This window comes from Oncorhynchus kisutch, linkage group LG6 (assembly GCF_002021735.2).
Source record: "Oncorhynchus kisutch isolate 150728-3 linkage group LG6, Okis_V2, whole genome shotgun sequence".
Lineage (NCBI taxonomy): Eukaryota > Metazoa > Chordata > Actinopteri > Salmoniformes > Salmonidae > Oncorhynchus > Oncorhynchus kisutch.
The window spans coordinates 53214464-53234774 of record NC_034179.2 but is presented as its reverse complement, the minus strand read 5'-3'; the positions used below and the strand labels follow the sequence as shown (position 1 = coordinate 53234774).

The window sequence follows — 20311 nt, the reverse complement described above, 5'->3', positions numbered from 1 at the left end:
ACACAGGCATTGACAGTAAAATAATAACCATCCAGATTCCAGTTATTGTACATTTTGGCTTAGAGTGGCAATACTATGTGTAGCCTACTCACTGTATTCCACTATTCAAAAACTTGAAAGGTGAAATAATAGAGGTTACCTCTGAAGATGACATGCTGTGCTGCCAGTTCTTTTAGTTCAGCAATAATGAATACAGCAACATAACACGTATTCTTGTAAGATGTATTGTATCTTTATTTAAAAATAAAAAAGACTAAAACAATACTCACTTGGGTGAGAGTGTATTTGAGTCCTGTTTGATTCGTTTTATTGTTTTTTTGGTTCATTTTGATATTTCACAAGAACAGGGTAAGTTGTGCCAATATGCTTCTGGTTGTAGTGGTGACAGACAATATCCACCTCATAGATACTGAAGAACACTTTGACACGCTCATTGGGTGAGACCAGGAAACACAGGGTATAAAGGGCAAACTCAAATTCAGGACTGACACCAACGAAGATGCTGCCTTTGGGTTTAATTCCATTCTTCCAACTGAACTGTAGTGCCAGGATATGCTTGTTCTCGTCAGGCTGGTTTTTAAATAAAAGAGAGAAGAGAGAGACAACAATAAAGACATACAGGCCTACACCCATGGGACAGTCATTCAATAGGTTTGAAAGTTCTCACATCATTTCCAAGGAAATGCACTGGAAATGTTATCTACCATCTCATCACAGTCACTCAACATGATAATCAAAAGATACATTCATAATTTCAGTATTTTTTATCTAACCTGGGGGGAATTTGCGTTCACACTGTAGCCTTTGTAATCAATGTGTCCCAGCTTTTCTTGCAAATACAACTGAATCCAGTTATGAAAGCCGATGACTGTGCGGCCCCCTCTGGTCTCTCCGACAAAGACATGCTCAAACCCTGAGGAGTCTGGCCTGAAGGAACATGGGAGAACATCATGAGGCTGGAACACAGACTACTGATTTTTACACCCTCTTTCTGAAGGGATGATATTGGGTAGGTCTAATGGAAGCTCATCCACCACTTGAGTGGTAGTGCACATGATGAAATTACAGTACAATCTGCACGTTAACATACAGTATACAGTGCCTTGCGAAAGTATTCGGCCCCCTTGAACTTTGCGACCTTTTGCCACATTTCAGGCTTCAAACATAAAGATATAAAACTGTATTTTTTTGTGAAGAATCAACAACAAGTGGGACACAATCATGAAGTGGAACGACATTTATTGGATATTTCAAACTTTTTTAACAAATCAAAAACTGAAAAATTGGGCGTGCAAGATTATTCAGCACCCTTAAGTTAATACTTTGTAGCGCCACATTTTGCTGAGATTACAGCTGTAAGTCGCTTGGGGTATGTCTCTATCAGTTTTGCACATCGAGAGACTGACATTTTTTCCCATTCCTCCTTGCAAAACAGCTCGAGCTCAGTGAGGTTGGATGGAGAGCATTTGTGAACAGCAGCTTTCAGTTCTTTCCACAGATTCTCGATTGGATTCAGGTCTGGACTTTGACTTGGCCATTCTAACACCTGGATATGTTTATTTTTGAACCATTCCATTGTAGATTTTGCTTTATGTTTTGGATCATTGTCTTGTTGGAAGACAAATCTCCGTCCCAGTCTCAGGTCTTTTGCAGACTCCATCAGGTTTTCTTCCAGAATGGTCCTGTATTTGGCTCCATCCATCTTCCCATCAATTTTAACCATCTTCCCTGTCCCTGCTGAAGAAAAGCAGGCCCAAACCATGATGCTGCCACCACCATGTTTGACAGTGGGGATGGTGTGTTCAGGGTGATGAGCTGTGTTGCTTTTACGCCAAACATAACGTTTTGCATTGTTGCCAAAAGGTTCAATATTGGTTTCATCTGACCAGAGCACCTTCTTCCACATGTTTGGTGTGTCTCCCAGGTGGCTTGTGGCAAACATTAAACGACACTTTTTATGGATATCTTTAAGAAATGGCTTTCTTCTTGCCACTCTTCCATAAAGGCCAGATTTGTGCAATATATGACTGATTGTTGTCCTATGGACAGAGTCTCCCACCTCAGCTGTAGATCTCTGCAGTTCATCCAGAGTGATCATGGGCCTCTTGGCTGCATCTCTGATCAGTCTTCTCCTTGTATGAGCTGAAAGTTTAGAGGGATGGCCAGGTCTTGGTAGATTTGCAGTGGTCTGATACTCCTTCCATTTCAATATTATCGCTTGCACAGTGCTCCTTGGGATGTTTAAAGCTTGGGAAATCTTTTTGTATCCAAATCCGGCTTTAAACTTCTTCACAACAGTATCTCGGACTTGCCTGGTGTGTTCCTTGTTCTTCATGATGCTCTCTGCGCTTTTAACGGACCTCTGAGACTATCACAGTGCAGGTGCATTTATACGGAGACTTGATTACACACAGGTGCATTGGATTTATCATCATTAGTCATTTAGGTCAACATTGGATCATTCAGAGATCCTCACTGAACTTCTGGAGAGAGTTTGCTGCACTGAAAGTAAAGGGGCTGAATAATTTTGCACGCCCAATTTTTCTGTTTTTGATTTGTTAAAAAAGTTTGAAATATCCAATAAATGTAGTTCCACTTCATGATTGTGTCCCACTTGTTGTTGATTCTTCACAAAAAATATGTGAATATGTTTGAAGCCTGAAATGTGGCAAAAGGTCGCAAAGTTCAAGGGGGCCGAATACTTTCGCAAGGCACTGTAAGTGTTAACTACTGAAAATAATAGACTACTCTCCTTCTCCCCCGAGGAATAAACAAAGCTAAGTGCAAATCAAGTCCAAGTCATGCATTGTAATCTTAAATCAAGTCCAAATCATGCATTGTAATCTCAAATCAAGTTCAAATCATGCATAGTAATCTCAAATCAAGTCGAGTCGAGTAACAAGTGTTTTTTTCCCCAAGTCTCTAGCCTGAGTTTCATTTGGTAATTTTTTCCCCTAGATATAATGACTATTTTTTATTTATTTTTTATTTCACCTTTATTTAACCAGGTAGGCAAGTTGAGAACAAGTTCTCATTTACAATTGTGACCTGGCCAAGATAAAGCAAAGCAGTTCGACACATACAACAACACTGAGTTACACATGGAGTAAAACAAACATACAGTCAATAATATAGTAGAAAAATAAGTCTATATACAATGTGAGCAAGTGAGGTGAGATAAGGGAGGTAAAGGCAAAAAAGGCAATGGTGGCAAAGTAAATATAATATAGCGAGTAAAACACTGGAATGGTTGATTTGCAATGGAAGAATGTGCAAAGTAGAGATAGAAATAATGGGGTGCAAAGGAGCAAAATAAATAAATACAGTAGGGAAAGAGGTAGTTGTTTGGGCTAAATTATAGATGGGCTATGTACAGGTGCAGTAATCTGTGAGCTGCTCTGACAGCTGGTGCTTAAAGCTAGTGAGGGAGATAAGTGCTTCCAGGTTCAGAGACTTTTGTAGTTCATTCCGTCATTGGCAGCAGAGAACTGGAAGGAGAGGCAGCCAAAGGAAGAATTGGTTTTGGGGGTGACCAGAGAGATATACCTGCTGGAGCGCGTGCTACAGGTGGGTGCTGCTATGGTGACCAGCGAGCTGAGATAAGGGGGGACTTTACCTAGCAGGGTCTTGTAGATGACCTGGAGCCAGTGGGTTTGGCGACGAGGATGAAGCGACAAGAACGTACAGGTCGCAGTGGTGGGTAGTATATGGGGCTTTGGTGACAAAACGGATGGCAATGTGATAGACTGCATCCAATTTATTGAGTAGGGTATTGGAGGCTATTTTGTAAATCGCCGAAGTCGAGGATTAGTAGGATGGTCAGTTTTACAAGGGTATGTTTGGCAGCATGAGTGAAGGATGCTTTGTTGCGAAATAGGAAGCCAATTCTAGATTTAACTTTGGATTGGAGATGTTTGATGTGAGTCTGGAAGGAGAGTCTACAGTCTAACCAGACACCTAGGTATTTGTAGTTGTCCACATATTCTAAGTCAGAACCGTCCAGAGTAGTGATGTTGGACAAGCGGGCAGGTGCAGGCAGCGATCGGTTGAAGAGCATGCATTTAGTTTTACTTGTATTTAAGAGCAATTGGAGGCCACGGAAGGAGAGTTGTATGGCATTGAAGCTCGCCTGGAGGGTTCTTAACACAGTGTCCAAAGAAGGGCCAGAAGTTTACAGAATGGTGTCGTCTGCGTAGAGGTGGATCAGAGACTCAACAGCAGCAAGAGCGACCTCATTGATGTATACAGAGAAGAGAGTCGGTCCAAGAATTGAACCCTGTGGCACCCCCATAGAAACTGCAAGATGCCCGGACAACAGACCCTCCGATTTGACACACTGATCTCTATCAAAGAAGAAGAACTAATGTTCAAGTAGCTGTCTTTCATCTACTCATTGAATGAAATAGCGGCCAGCCATTTCCATTTGTCTCATACAGTAAAATAAGATATACAATTCTGACAAAGCGGTACAGAAACAGGCATTTTTAAACAATCCTTTCGAGTCATCAGTCTCAAGTCAAAATCGAGTCCCGAGTCTTGAGGCTCCAAGTCCAAGTCAAGTTTCAAGTTCTTTCCTGCCAAGTCAAGTCTCAAATAATCAAATGTGTGGCTTGAGTCAGACTCGAGTCCAATCTTGAGTTGCACGTCCACACTCTTTGCCATTTGAATAGACTGACATAAAGACAACGGAAAAGAGAGTCTGAGGTGATGATACAGCTTTCTCTAATCGTGAATGGATTTTATATTTACTGAGCCTAACCCTAACCAGGGAGGAGAAAACATTTAGCTGCATAATGATGAATTATTTTGACATCTGAAAAGTAATAGTTATGTAGAGGAGAGTTCCACCCACTTGCTAGCTCCTCGTCTGGCGTACAGCTCAAACCAGATACGGTAGAGCTGCTTCTTGAATTCCGGTAATCCCTCTGGGGAGAGCTGTTTCTCTACTAGGTACTTATGTGCAATCTAAAAATGAGAGAAACATATGAAGACAATTTCAATCATGGGATGTTGATTGACTCACTTTCGCTGTTGACGTTCCAATTTGGCCATGGTTCTCCCTGTAAATTGATGTCAATACATTTAAAAATTAAAAATTAACTTTTTCTGATCAAATGTATCTGTGATTTGACTTATGTTCCTTTTCATCTGATCAAATAAATACAGTTTTCTTTTTATCGATCTCTCCACCATATGTTTTAACTGGTACCTTCATGGTGGGCGTTCGAAGCATGCAGTCCAGAAACTTGTGGTTTTCTGCTTCCTCCTCTGGGGTTACAATCTCAGGCTCACCCGTATCACTTTCATAGTTATCCAGTAGAGAGATAAAGGCTGGAAGAAGACATCCAGTTTAGTTTAGAGTGTAGCGTGTGTTCTGATCTTGTAAGATCCCAGCAAACATGACCTCATTGGCCCCATGTGGGTATTTGTTGGGCAAGGTGGGCAGGGGCTCTCCCACACAAAGCCCAAATCAGCCCAACATGGGCTAGCCCACAACAATCCCAACATGGCCTCGCCCACACCAAGTCCAAACCAGCCCGACACGGGCTAGCCTACACCAACCCAGCAAACTAGTGGACACCAGCCCAACATGGGCCACCCCACACCATAACCAACATGGGCTAGCCCACACCAAGCCCACACCAGACCAACACGGGCTAGCTTACACCAAGCCCAGCACAGGCTAGCCTACACCAAGCCCAGCACAGGCTAGTCTACACCAAGCCCAGCACAGACAAGCCCACACCATAATGTAGAAGTAGGGGCTCATTCGAATATTTGAAGGTGTGGTATACAAATACCCCATTTCATGTTGTTAAGTAAAAAATAATACAAGATAAAAATGGCTGACACCATTCAAACCAATGAGGGTTCAGAACTTTACAGACAATTATCTTTTAATTCTATTTTTTTCCCAGTTATAAACGTATAGCTATACGTTCACAAGTTATTTTTGTGCAACCATTACTGAGTGTTATTCCAGTTTAAGTGTTCTGTTGTGTGAAATCAACAAAAAATTTACATTGTACACTGCCAGTGATGAATTGGCTGTGTTTACACAGGCAGACCAATTCTGATCTTGCTTTCACTAATTGGTCATCTGACTAATCAGATCAGCGTAGAAAAAGATCTGATGTGAAAAGATCTGTTGTGATTAGTAAAAAGGCTAATTGGTGGAAAAAAGATAAGGATTGGACTACCTGTGTAAGCGCAACCTTAGATAAGTGCATATGACATAAGATAAACAGATTTTTCTCTGGTAAAAATATGTATGACAGTAACAACTTTGTTTTCTTTCTGATACAATGTAACTTGCAGCCGATCCAAAGGGTGGGCTTATTTCAAGTGACGTGAGGCCTGCCCTTGCGCCCACCTGCCCTGGGGCCAATGTGGAGTTTATGGGTTAAAGGCACATCGGCCCAATGTGGGCAGCCTACATGAGGCCAATATTTTAGCCCACACTGGGCCTACATCGTGCCAATGTGGACATGTTTGCTGACAGGACTAGTTTGTTTTGTCTATCCACTCCCACTGAAGTCAGTACACATCCTGTTGTATCATGTTTAATCAGTGGTGACCCATCATTCAGGTAGGGCTGAGCCCCACCTGTTTTGTGGCCAGTTTTGCATGTTATTTTGGTATTAGTACGTGTCACATATCAGTTTGCAAATAATATTAAATAAATAAATAATTTAGTTAATAAAGCTGCATACAAACATGGTCTCTTTTTTGCTTTCTTGAGTAAGGCAGATCAAAAATGCAGGTGTTTGAGCCTAGCTCAGTGCTTTCTGTGGTTGTAGGGCAGCCAGCGGAAAATACAGACCATAGAGGTTGGTAATGTTCTCTAGTTACGCCATAATTGGCATCACTGCAAAAATCTACAGGGGAGAGCTCGAAAATTCAAGCCCCTTGGGTGCTGCATAGATTTACATTAGAAGTGCCCATCCAAGAAGGCTTAAGGCCATTGGCATCAGATAAAATGATGTCAGCTCACGTTATATCAACCGGTAGCTTTGATTGGACTGATCATGACAACATCATACCTTCAAAATCTTAGCTAGCAAGCTAGACAAGCAGTCATCGTCATGAATCAAGTTGACAATCTACTGGCAAATTCTTCAATCCTTGTCATATGAAGAGAAATTATAGATATATCGTATCGGTGCTCATCGGCCATTGGAAATAAACATTATACAACAAGTCAGAAATCGCAAATCCAAACATTGAATGTTTTGGAAGGAATCGGTGGCTAACTGCAAGCGTTGCAAAGCAATCACTAGCCTTCTATTCAGTGGAGAGGGTTTGTGGTCCAAGTCTGGGTTTAAGGGTCTCTTTTCCAAGCTTAAAAGGATAAACATTCACATGCAACACCATGGGCCAGAAAAGGTTGAATACAGTGGCCATGCTGTTAATCCAGGTGAATTCTACCGTGTCCAAAACAACTGGAAACTCAGAAATATCGGACTTCAGTGAGTTCAAGACAACTGGAAACTCTGAAAAAAACTAGCTCCGACTGGTGAAATACATTTTGAACAGTCGGAAGCATTTCAAGGTCCTGGAGTGGCCTAGCCAGTCTCCAGATCTCAACCCCATAGAAAATCTTTGGAGGGAGTTGAAAGTCCGTGTTGTCCAGCAACAGCCCCAAAACATCACTGCTCTAGAGGAGATCTGCATGGAGGAATGGGCCAAAATACCAGCAACAGTGTGTGAAAACCTTGTGAAGACTTACAGAAAACGTTTGACCTCTATCATTGCCAACAAAGGGTATATAACAAAGTATTGAGATAAACTTTTGTTATTGACCAAATACTTATTTTCCACCATGATTTGCAAATAAATTCATTAAAAATCCTACAATGTGATTTTCTGGATTTATTTTCTCATTTTGTCTGTCATAGTTGAAGTGTACCTATGATGAAAATGACAGGCCTCTCTCATCTTTTTAAGTGGGAGAACTTGCACAATTGGTGGCTGACTAAATACTTTTTTGCCCCACTGTATATTGTAGCTAAGAAAGTAATACTAGGTGTATGTTGTGTAGTAAGCTGTTAGTGGCCCATGTGCCTCACCCTAATAATTTTGTCCCTTTCCACCTCATAACTTAGCCTACATTTCTGACTTGGTGTTGCACGTGTAGTCTATAGCCTGTTTTAGAGAAATATCATAACTGAATATTGTAAGAGCTTTCATTGTTTGCTTATATGCCCCCTTTATTTATCATATGGTTCTGACTTGGTGTACAGGGAAAATACTGTAAGAATAGCCCATGTTCTGAAATCTGTCGTTTACATTTCAAAAGTGTTGAACAAATATTTATATTGATTAAGTCCGCTCATTAATGTCTTAATCAAAATTACAGATTGCCTCTTATCCGCTCATCGTTCCCTTATGCCACAACCCACATTTGTTTAAGCAAGTCAGCCATATCAGCTATGTTTTTAAAAAATGCAGTAAACAAGGCTAAACTAACTGTTTCGCTGCCAGACAAGGCTATGCCGATAGCCAGGTGTAGCAGTGGTAAGGATTCACTCCTTGGTGTTGGAAAGAAAGCTCTGCTGTTGGGACAGCTTTATGTAGGCCCTAACAGTTTGTGGGCACCGCTTGTCACTGTTATAGTGCAATTAATGTATTGTTAGTGTTGTGGCTTTGCTGGCATGCATTAAACAAAATGTTGAGTTTGCTTCACCAAGATTTTCATGCTAAAATCGCCACTTTGTTCAATTATACTCGAACTCCTGCTACTCTCTGCTTATGTAATACATTGCAAATATGGCAGAATTTCCAAAGGAAAATAATGAGGCAAAAGTTGATCCCAAAGCTCTAACCCTCACACGTCAGGCCCTTACCTAAGAAAGACTCCTTTTTGAAAATGCGTTCATCGACAAATGAGAACAGAGGATATCCGGCTCCATCATTGTCATCATTCATGTCATCATTCATGTCAGCATTCACAGGCCCAGCTTTCCCCTGCACAAAGCACAGCAGAGGAGGAAGAGCAAATCAGTTACATACAGTATTCCAAATGTCTAAGCACTCCCACCAATGATCCAGGAATAAATCGTTTTTTTTTTTTTTACATTGTAACCCCTTGATGGAAAAGAAACATGACCCAGTGCCCTATAAAGCTGCAACTCCGGAGTTTTGTTTATGAGAGCCAGGAAATTCTAACAACAGCAGCATGTTTTCACTTGACTTGCATTCTCTCTCTCTGTCTGTCTGTGGCAGCTCTCTGTCTGTGGCAGTGTCTAACATGCTATTGTGTCCTTCAGAAAGACACCACAGAGCAACAATCTAGAGCATTTTAGAGGTCTAGATTTGTTCAATGTGCTCTGACCTTTCTCACCAAACAATGCTTGTGGCCTCAGGATGTTGTGCAAAAACATCCATTAGTTCATTTGGAGTAAAACGCCTCTGTACAATTTGTCACGGGAATGATGTGTATATATATATTCATTAAAACATCCACATACAGTAGTGCCATTTGGATCGTTTTCAGTTTTGCTACCTGCAGAGAGATCCGGTAGTCTGTCCCTGGTTTCAGTCTGTTGACATCTTTATCCCATATATCCTGCACCATGGCTGATAGCTCTCGGTCAGCTTCAATCATGATGTGACTGGTTGGTCCCTCTGTACTCTGCAGGCTACAGCTGGCTGGGTCAGGTTCCTCTGGTGTAAAGAAATATCACATCATGTACAGTAACTCCTATGCTTACGTTGCTATACAACTCTGAATGGTGTTGTCAATCCTGCATTCCAACATCTGTACATTATACATCTTCTCAATGTATGAATTACACATAGGCCTACTAAGTGTGGTAAATATCCAAATATTTTTTTTATACCCTCCATAAAATTGAACAAACACATTTAGTGGTCAATCAAGTTATCACGGAGAAAAATAATTCTGTGTTCATCAAGGTAAACAGATTAAGTGTATGACAATTAAGTAAATAATACATTTCCAGACATGTTATCACTGAATCATTCAGTGAACTGATAATCAACACACCAAAAAAAGAGCCAATTTCAAGCTAAAATTATTACATCAACAGTTTTAGTTCAACATTCAGGTTTTGATTGACACTATCATCTAATCAGTATCTCACCATCGACGCAAGCTACTCATCATATATTACTGACCTTGTTCAGCTTTGGCCTGCTCACCGGCGTATAAAGAGAAGTGGTCTGTGGGTTTGGGGCAACTAAGGGGATTCAGTCCTGTGGCCGAATTTGTGCGTGTGGAACTGGCCCGTTTGAAAGCATAAATCTTTACTAACATGCTGGGGGGGCGCTCCTATACCACGAGGCATGACAGGGGCCATTTTAAAGGGTTATCCACTGTCAGCAACTTTAGCCAAAGGGATTAAACTGTGTTGTACTGATGGCTTTTGAATCACTTGCTACAACATGGACTCTCTTTGTTTCTTTAGTACTGTTTTGTTCTTCTCCGGTCTCTGTGTCCTGTCCCTCCATCACCCTGTCCCCTTCCCAAGTGGAAACACATGGTAATAGTGTGTAAATAAGATCAACTATTGTGTGTAATAAATAAGGTCCCTTGATAGGCATGGAGACCAGGGAAGCTGCGTTCTTGCTGAAGGACAGATTAAAGGGGCCAGTTAAATCAAAGACAACAGTTACATTGTAGTCTGTGTCTGTAATATCATGACAAACAGTTACAACAACGCTCTCAATGCTCAAACATTTTGTAGATGAGGGGCATAAATCCAAAACATGTTTTAATACACATCTGTTAAACTCATGACAGGAAATTAAAATATGTTTGCATTCTAAAATCGAAGGTTGACTTCAATAAAAGAAAGGCTGATTAAGTGATCAGGATTTAATCGAAGTCAGAACATTTGATTTCAGAATGTAACCATAATCAGCAACATGTCTAACACCTCATGTTAGTTCAGTAATTTTGGACCAACAATCATTCTTGGTTTCCTCTGCCACCTGTTTGACTCAGCAATGCCTTCTGTGTTAAAGACAATGACACCACAGCCCTTGCACACTCTTGTGGAAGGAAAAGGCATTGTATGTTCTCGTTGGAAAGGTTGCGTCCTTCGGATGGGTCTCATCTCATCACTAATTCAGCAGTCAGAATTTCAGCAAAGCCAACAGTGAACTTGCAAGGGAGGCAATATAACTAAAAAGAGTAAGTACTTTGATTAAAACAATACCAAAAGGCAGAATTTCTACCAGCAGATGAGTGTGACTATGGGACAAGATATAAGGAACTATAATTGCATGCAGCGGTATCAAGGTACAAGCACTTTTGCAAGTATAGGAATGGACTGGAAGTGATTCTGTTAACACATGTTCACTCTTAATACAGTGTGACAAAATAAACAAGGGAGTACATTTCTGATAACTTCATAAAACATGTATTGAGAAAAGGAACACATGAAGAATGTCCTAAAACCCCCAACATGGGAATGAACACTAAAACCAAAGGGTTATTTATGTATGTTTATGGTTATTACAACACTTTTTAAATTCAGGACTACTGCAAATATTAAAGACTGTCCCCCTTCAACATTAACAGATAAAAGTGAAAAGCACAATATAACTATTTTAAGAGCAGGACATGTATTTTGAATGTGATTTACATTGATGTCCATTTCCAAATTAGCCTCACTTTCTGAAAAGTTTCAATGAAGATCATAATGCGAGTAGGGAGTAACTAGCAAATGTCAGGGTGGTTACGGACATATCTTTTGTACTGAAACAATGCCATATTTAACCTAATCAACAGTGTGCGTCAGAGGAGGCTGGCGGGAGGAGCAATAGGAGGATGGGCACATTGTAATAGCTGGAATGGAGTAAATGGAATTGTATCAAACATATGGAAACCATGCATCAACCCATTGTATTACCATGTATCAACCCATTGTATTACCCATTGTATTAATTGTATTAATTCCATTCCAGCCATTACAATGAGCCCATAATCCTATAACCCCTCCCACCAGCCTCCTCCTGAGTGTGTCCCATTCAAACAAATCATGTTACATGATAAATAAAGTGTACCTTTTGGTGAAAAAGGAAGAAAAACATACAAAAAAGGACAATAGTGTGTCTAAAAATAATTTCTTGATGGCCATTGGATGAATGTCACATTTGGCAAAGCTTTATTCACCCTTTTTTTTTTTTTTTACATCAAGCTGTGAGCTCATGGTTTGGATGGTATCCGGGTATACAGAGAGTTAACTCATCATGATTAAAGTGGTTCTAAAGGACAGACATTAAATTGTACAAACATTATCCCAAAATGTTGTCCTCTGTACTTGATTGAAAGATTTCACCCCCGGATCCCTGAATTTCCTTTTCATATTGAGATTGATAAAACATACCAACGTTATCTGTTCAAATCATCTAAACACACTGTAACCCATTTGTTTTTGGTACACTCGCTCACACTCTCTTCACGAGTATTCTTTCAGAAAAATACTGGCCCTGAGTATTTGACTGCTGTTTGGAGTAAGGTAATGTGCCTACTTCTAACTGGAATTGCTCTCCGCTAGCCATTCAACCATCAGAAATGACTGATGTATTTTGGGTAAGTAAATGCCTGATCAATGATGGTGAGAAATTGTATTGGCTAAATCCATGGGCGGTTAAAGTGCATACAAATGAAGCACGCATGGGAGGTATTGCACATCAGTCCTCTTCATCACTCCAAAAGGCATCATCTTCATCAATATCCACACCCTGGAACAGCCTATAAAATAACAACAAAGAAACACAAGAAATTAGTCATTATTACTCATTAATTAAAAAGGTTAGATAGACATTCTATGGGGCTGATTCAGACTTTGGAAATGTACGCCTTTCGTACGCACTTCAGTAGTTGGTATTTAGAATGACCTTATGGGAGGTGCATGACGAGGTTTGCGGGCGTGGTTCCCTTGCGCGCACTAAATACATTTAATTCAACCCCAGAAAACACAATTTGATCAGTGAGTTTTTGTTCAATTAGTTTCTGTTCATTTATCTAAAGCAATCCCTTTAAATACGGTGTTCATTTATTTTGATTGGCCCAAGACTTGAATGTATGGAGAACGTGGTCAGAATATACAAAGATAGCCATGAAAACATATGCACATTTGTCTCCGTTTCAGAACCCATGGATAGATTTAAAAACAAAAACAAATATTACATAAGTGCTCCCGAGTGGCGCAGCGGTCTAAGGCGTCACAACAGTCCCTGGTTCGATTCCAGGCTGTATCACATTCTGCCGTGATAGGCAGTCCCATAGGGCGGCGCACAATTGGAAAGAGAAAGGGGGATACCTAGTCAGTTGTACAACTGAATGCATTCAACTGAAATGTGTCTTCCGCACTTAACCCAACCCCTGAATCAGCTTTGCGGGGGGCTGCCATAATCGACATTAATGTCTTCGGCGCCCAGGGAACAGTGGGTTAACTGTCAGCTCAGGGATTCGATCCAGCAAGCTTTCGGTTACTGGTCCAATGCTCTAACCACTAGGCTACCTGCCCCAGCATCGTCAGGGTTTGGCCCGGGGGAAGGCAGTCATTGTAAATAAGAATTTGTTCTTAACTGACATGCCTAGTTAAATAAAAAATATATATGGATTTGGAGTCACGAGAGTGCGATGAGCCAAGTAAAGCCCCCCCCCCCCCCCCCCCCCCCCCCCCAGCCAAACCCTCCCCTAACCCGGACGACGCTGGGCCAAATGTGACTCCCGATCACAGCCAGTTATGATACAGCCTGGGATCGAACCCGGGTCTGTAGTGATGCCTCAAGGACTGCAATGCAGTGCCTTAGGGCGCTGCGCCACTCCTTTTCCACACAAACGGAAAAAAGGTGGTTTGATTCATTCTGAAAATTGACACATTAAGTTCATTGGAAGTGGTGTAGCCTACAATATAATTATAATATGTAGAATAGTATTAAAAAAAAAACACCCTAGTTGCCTGCACTGATCATGGAACTGTATATTGGAAAAAATTAAGTAGATGCTTTTTCCACTTGGAACCGGCAGGTTAACTCAACTGTATTCACCGTTTCCTTGTGCATAAAAAAGTGGTGGAAATATTAGGGAATTAAGTCCAGGTTAGAATAGGATGCATCTGTAGACACACCTCTGCCACACCTGTTTCTTTGATCTCCACCCTAAACGCTTACCTTGCTGGCACTGGTAATTTCCCCATGCTTAAATTCAAGTTCAGAATATGCATAGAGAGAAAAGTGAAATTTAAATTGATGCATATGTAACTCGCGTCTGAATCCCCCCCTTTGTGCATAATCCTTATGTATCCTACACCTCAAAAGGACACAGAGCCAATTGTCAGACATAGCAAAGCCACTCACTGGTTAAAGCAAGGCGAGGAGGGGTTGTTGAAGTGGCTGTAGGGGTTGACACGTGTGAGCTGGCCCAGACACAGCCAGCAGAAGTACTGCTTACACGAGGTGCAAGTCATCTTGTTGCAGCCATCAACCTTCTACACATAAAGACAGAACAGAGAAGATGATAGATTAAAATCATGTAGGAGCAGCAAAACATATGCATACTAACTAGTTATAAAGCTGTGTAGTGCGGAAAGCAACATACCTGTATATTAGTGCCACAGCGAGGGCAGCCTTTACAGTTCTCATTAAGCCAATCCCTGCTGAAGGATTCCTCCACAGCACGCTGGATGACCCGCTTCCCAAAGCGCTGCTCCATGAACTTCTTCCCCTCAGCACTGGCAGATATATACTCATCCCGCAGGCCTCGCAGCTCATCTACAAGGCAGGAGGTAGAGAGACCACTCTCAATACCATAACCATTACTCTAACCTACATTTAGATTGATCATCTTTAGTGTATAGACTGTGCACAGCATATACCTCATTACTTGTCAGGTAATATACTATATAAACTATGTAATACAATGTAAACTATTTCCTTTACCTGCTGTGACCTTGCAGTGGGACAGGCCGTGGTATCCCCGTTTGCAGAGGGTGCAGAAGGCGTACTGGCAGGCTGGGCAAATGCCCATGGTGGTGTCTGGCTCCACCATCACAGCCTGGCAGCAGGACTGGCGAGGGCAGTACACCACGTCAGCCATCAGATCCAGGCTGGACTGAAGCAGAAGGCGGTCATAACGCGCAAACAACTCCTCCCCGACAAGGAGCTTGACCTGTAAAAGGGGCAGTGCATTAGTCAGTGCTCATAAGATTGTCACAAGAGCTCATTAATGTCACAAGAGTCAAAGTTACCTGTGAGGGTGTAGCCAAGGAGGTGCACTTGGGCTCGGGGCAGTTAAGGCACTGAACGTTGCCGTCGCGGATCTGAATCTGGAAGTATTCCGTCATGCAGGTCTTGCAGTACACATGCTTGCATTCCTTAAAGCACAGGCAGCCCGAGCCCAGCTTCTCCATGAAGCAGATACCACAGCAGAACGCCTTGGCGTCAAACACCTTCTGCCGCTGAGCTTCATCAAAGTCCAGGAGCTGAGGTAGGATATCAGTACGGGGGTCAACCACCAGGACAGCACGGGGGTCCAGCTCCAGCAGGGGCTCCAGTTTATCCTTCTCCCCGGTTAGACTCCCCGCCCGCTTCACACCAGCCTCACTCCTCTTCCATTCCACCGGAGCGTTGCCCCCCTTGACCACCTCCAGGGGAGACTTGACGTCGAGGAAGGCAAAGGCCTCCTCCTTAAGGAACTGGATCCATGTGAAGAGAACAACACAGCCCTGGTTCTCCTCCCACAGCCCATCCAGGCGCTTGCATAGAGAAGTCATCTGAGGGGGAGAAAGAGAAGGGTTGGTGAGGAGCCTGTAGACCCAACGTTGAATTTCGTTGAATTCTACATCGGGCATGAGTGAGAGTTTAGATCAGGAAGGTTTCCTCTCACGACGTCTACAAATCAGAATGCTGAATAAAATTAGATTTGAACTTACTTTACCTGTTGTCCGTGCGGTTGGTCCTTTTGCAGGTAGGAATGTGAGAATATATCCACAGGAAAGTATAATTATATAGTGCTTTCCGATTTTTATCACCTGAAGCATGCATAGAAGCATGTAAATACGTACACGAGCTTGGCAAGTATGCATGCATCTCGTGCATGTATTTTCATCTTGTGCGCATGCTTCACATAATAGAAACCTGAATGTACTACCAGCGCCTTGAAAAGTTGATGTAATCATACTTTCCCTGAGGATATATTGTCTGACTTTACTACCTTCAACAGGACCAACCGCTCAGACAACAGGTAAAGAAAGTTAAAATATAATTAGATTCAACATTCTGGCTTGTAGAGGTCATGTGAGGGACATCGTTCCTTATCCAAAACGCTCATTTATGCCCAACGTAGAATTCAATGAAATTCAAAGTTGGGTTTCCAAGCTAGAGGACAAGGGGAATATTGTTGAAACATGTTATGTGATTTCTTGTCATGTTGATGGGTCTACCTCACCTGGTCCCTTGACAGCCATTTGGAACTTAGTGTATAGACCGGAGATGAGGAAGAAGGGTAGTCAGCAGGAAGTTCAAAGTTAAGCACCAGAGGAGGTAGGAAAGATATGTCATATTCGGTCTGCTTGTTTCCTGCCAGAAACATACAACACATTTGATTGTTCAGGTTTTAATGCTGATTGACAGTTGATTCATTTTAAAAAGGGACACTCAGTATTAATGGAGAGGAAGGTAAACAGCCTTACCATCGACTATCATCTTGAAACTAGGAGGAAGTTCAAGGCATAGTTGTATCTCACCGCCCTGTGCAGATTTGGCTCTGTGAAACTCCTCTTCATCGTAAATACTCGCTAGAGCAAGCAACTCATCCTCCTGGGCTTCCTGGTCCTCCGACATTTACATTCCTGTGCGGCAACAATAGTAAAACATGTGAGGCTCTGCGTGATAGTCAATCTCATTTTGATTGGTAGTATATTGGCAATTTTTTTGCCAAATAGCTAGCTAAGTATTGCTTCAATAATACAGAGAAGTATAGCACCAGCAAATGAACACAGCATTAAAGATAAAGTGAGAGGTAACAAGGTTAAATAAACTAGCTCTTACAACGTTTCATAGATAGAGCAGCATCATCATAATAATAATGCATGGGTATTAGGTAAGTTAGCTAGCTAGCAGGCTGATTAGAGTCGTCTAACGTTAGCTAGCTAACAGTTACCTAGCTAACGTTATATGGTTTCAACTAGAGAACCATAGTCTAAAGTGACTATGTAACAAATCTAGCTAGGCCCTGATCTCAAGGGCTGACGACGTTAACGTAACGTTAGCTAACTTTAGCTAAGTGCCTATTTAATAATAAGATATCTATCTATCATGACTAATCAGTCACTGGCCGAGATATATAAAATGACTATCACAACTAGCTATCATTTTCTTAGATCATGTTGTGTTATTTACCTTTTACTTCAGCCACCACAAATTACGTTTTGGTTTTCACTAGTTAACACAGCCACAAAGTCGTAAACTCCGCCTATTTCTACAATTTATCTTCTTACATTTTAAACCAAACCTTAACCACACTGCTAACATTTTTGTTTTCATAAATGTTTACCATATTGTCTTTGTGGCTGTGTTATCTAGAGGAAACCCCGTTTTTGGATGACCACTGAGGTTTAACGAATAAAACATGTTTTATTAACAACAAATCAATACAGGAAGTACATGTGGGAACACAAGTATATATAAATAATATACATTACACAAGGACCTTAAAGGACATACATACACTTATAATTCGAACAGCTTTTTTGTTAGTAGAGTATTTAATTGTCTTAAAGTGTATTACAGTTCAATTAATTTTTGTAAGGTAAGAAAACGTGGTATTTTGTTTGTAAATTTACATTTGTGAATATGACATTTGTCCAAAAGAATAATGAAATTAATTACATAAAAATGTTTCAGCTTATTTCTATTGTAGGTAAAGAATCCAAGCAGTACATCTCTCCACAGGAGATGGGAAAACTCAATTGGAATCGTATTAACGCCATTGCGTACGTTGTCGACGTGTCGTCAAAGGGCCGCGGGGTGCATTCTGGGCGATACTGGGACAAGGAGCGCTGTCAAGAAGTGAATGGGAATCAATAGGTCTGGGGTCAATTTCACGCCATATGTATTGAATTCAAAATAAAATAAATCGTGAACATGAAAAATAAAGCTGAGAATGTAAATATTATATTTTCGAGGACGGGTGAAATAATGGATGAAAAATTTTTATAATAATTGAAAGCAAAATCAAAAAACTCGTAATCAAATAATTTTAAAGCGAGAGAAAAACACTATTATGACAATTGATTTTAAACAATATTTGAAAACGAATGCAAAAATCGTTTTCGGTTCAACTTTCCCAGCAAGCAATCCTATTGAATAAATTTTGCCTATGCTCTTTTTAAAATGATATATATATTATTTTTTTTATTTTTATTAACAACAAATCAATACAGGAAGTACATGTGGGAACACAAGTATATATAAATAATATACAAAGGACAATTGGGCTAGGGTACAATATCACATTACACAAGGACCTTAAGGGACATACATACACTTATAATTCTAACAGGTTTTTTGTCAGAAGAGTATTTAATTGTCTTAAAAAACAGTTCAATTTATTTGTGTAAGGTAAGAAGATGTGGTGTTTTGTTTGTAAATTTACATTTGTGAATATAAAATTAGGCCAAAAGAATTTGAGTTTATGTTTTCCTTAAACTTCTTCATATAGTGGTTGGCAGGGTAATATTTATGAATAATTTTAAAGGAAACTTCCTTCATTTTGTTAACAAGTAGGTATGTGTGTGGCAACAGCCAAACTTTTTTCCAACAGATATTATCAATAAATACGTTCCAATAATGCCTACACTCTTGCCTGCATGTACTACCTTTTGGTTACGCTACTCGTATCTTTGCCAGTATCTCTGACAGTTCGTCTTAACACTATCAACGAACACAATCAAGTATTTGTATATTCCACAAGTATTATCAAATTAACTGTAAACACCCAAATAGACGGTCTGACGTCACCACTACGCGCCAAATCTTCCCTTTCTATACCCGGATGTTCTGAACATGGCGTGTGTGTGTGTGTGTGTGTGTGTGTGTGTGTGTGTGTGTGTGTGTGTGTGTGTGTGTGTGTGTGTGTGAGAGAGAGAGAGAGCGAGAGTGAAAACCGTGACAACCCTAAATAGCTATTCCAATACCTGATGTCGAGACCAAATCTTGCCTGATACCAGCTGTTTGGTTGACATGATTTCAAATTACAATTTTCTTATGTCCTCACAGTCTATGGGGAGGCACATTATGGAGACGCTCCTGTACAGATTACAGCAGGCTATGCAATGCCTTCCTCTGGTCCTTGATGACTTAGTTTGTCAGCACCATTGAGATTATATTTATCAGCTCACGGGTGGGTATAATTTGTGGAACATTCCAACAGGAATCTGTTCCAAAAACAGTGGCCGAATAAAGTACTGTGTAGGGAGTGGACTATTTCATTAAGTTTTCACTCACCACATTTATTCTGAAAAAGTTCTCAAACATTAAGAATAAGCTACGTGGTGAGTTGATGCCTATTCAGCTATAGTTCGCTAGGTGAATTGATCATGCTACTTTGTATACGTTGCTTGTACTTTACCAAGTTTTTGGAACAGATTCCTGTTGGAACGTTCCACAAATTATACCCATCCTCCGCTCACTAGCAAATCAAGTAGACTTGCCGCAAAAGGTAGTGCAGGGTCTCCCCAACCTGTATAGTCTAGTCAATGCTGCAATGGAAGAAATATGTGCCCCATCAATTGTTGTTGAGTTGGATGGAGAAATGGGACGTCTTAAACTGATTGTCAGAACAGCACCTTCAACAGCTGATTGAAATGGATCTGCCTGTATCTTGCAACTGCTTAGCATCTCAACACAAACTGACCAATGCAAAAAAACACGTTATCGTGGTGAGGGAACATGCAGCCAAATGATAGATGAGGAGCTGGACAATCTGGTGGACACAATCAAGACAAGTTCACCACAATCAGGATGGTGAGAGAATGTCTGAAAGTAGTGGGTCATCGAGTCAGTGGACCCGAGTGTGGGACTCAGCGCATCATGTCGATGCTGCAGGAATACAGCAAAGAATGGCACCACTTGGTTGTGTTGTCAGAACATACTCTGTCGGTGTCCTCTTTCCGTCATACATGTGGACACCAACCACACGTTGATCAGGTAAGCTAAAACCCCTTTCTGCTCAGGGGTGCACATTTAGTCATAACTCCTAGCCCATACTATGCTGCCTCTGTATTTCACTGCAAGGCTCCTGCTTTCGCAAGTATACAAAACTGTCCAATGG

The 20311-nt window shown here is 41.1% G+C and overlaps 2 protein-coding genes across 3 annotated transcripts; both read right to left on the bottom strand.

Annotated features, from left to right (window-relative positions):
* Window positions 1–284: 284 nt before the first annotated feature.
* On the bottom strand, window positions 285–10644 carry endou2 (endonuclease, polyU-specific 2). Its single transcript, XM_020484610.2, has 7 exons — window positions 10141–10644; window positions 9506–9666; window positions 8847–8967; window positions 5210–5331; window positions 4853–4965; window positions 774–927; window positions 285–570 (listed from the first exon to the last, which is right to left on the bottom strand). Exons 1-7 carry the CDS (start codon window positions 10277–10279, stop codon window positions 307–309), a joined length of 1074 nt encoding a protein of 357 aa, XP_020340199.2. The 5' UTR covers window positions 10280–10644; the 3' UTR covers window positions 285–306.
* Window positions 10645–11226: 582 nt separating this feature from the next.
* On the bottom strand, window positions 11227–17634 carry LOC109892976 (E3 ubiquitin-protein ligase RNF14). 2 transcript variants are annotated; one of them, XM_020485914.2, is made up of 8 exons: window positions 17380–17634; window positions 16671–16829; window positions 16427–16557; window positions 15228–15752; window positions 14920–15148; window positions 14579–14751; window positions 14338–14468; window positions 11227–12724 (listed from the first exon to the last, which is right to left on the bottom strand). In XM_020485914.2, exons 2-8 carry the CDS (start codon window positions 16819–16821, stop codon window positions 12664–12666), a joined length of 1401 nt encoding a protein of 466 aa, XP_020341503.1. In that variant the 5' UTR covers window positions 16822–16829; window positions 17380–17634; the 3' UTR covers window positions 11227–12663. The 2 variants fall into 2 exon arrangements, with proteins under 2 accessions (XP_020341503.1, XP_020341504.1); XM_020485915.2 differs by lacking the exon at window positions 17380–17634 and adding an exon at window positions 17029–17358.
* Between the last annotated feature and the right edge of the window lie 2677 nt (window positions 17635–20311).

Bases quoted from the DNA above. Each gene is read 5' to 3' on its own strand.
- endou2 (XM_020484610.2), bottom strand. From the start codon at position 10,279: ATGTTAGTAAAGATTTATGCTTTCAAACGGGCCAGTTCCACACGCACA. The intron at 8,968-9,505 runs GTAGCAAAACTG...TGCTTTGTGCAG, and splicing joins ACTACCGGATCTCTCTGCAG to GGGAAAGCTGGGCCTGTGAA. The intron at 5,332-8,846 runs GTAAGGGCCTGA...GTCTTCTTCCAG, and splicing joins CAAAAAGGAGTCTTTCTTAG to CCTTTATCTCTCTACTGGAT.
- LOC109892976 (XM_020485914.2), bottom strand. From the start codon at position 16,821: ATGTCGGAGGACCAGGAAGCCCAGGAGGATGAGTTGCTTGCTCTAGCG. The intron at 16,558-16,670 runs GTAAGGCTGTTT...TGTTTCTGGCAG, and splicing joins TTTCAAGATGATAGTCGATG to GAAACAAGCAGACCGAATAT. The intron at 15,753-16,426 runs GTGAGGTAGACC...TCTCCCCCTCAG, and splicing joins AATGGCTGTCAAGGGACCAG to ATGACTTCTCTATGCAAGCG.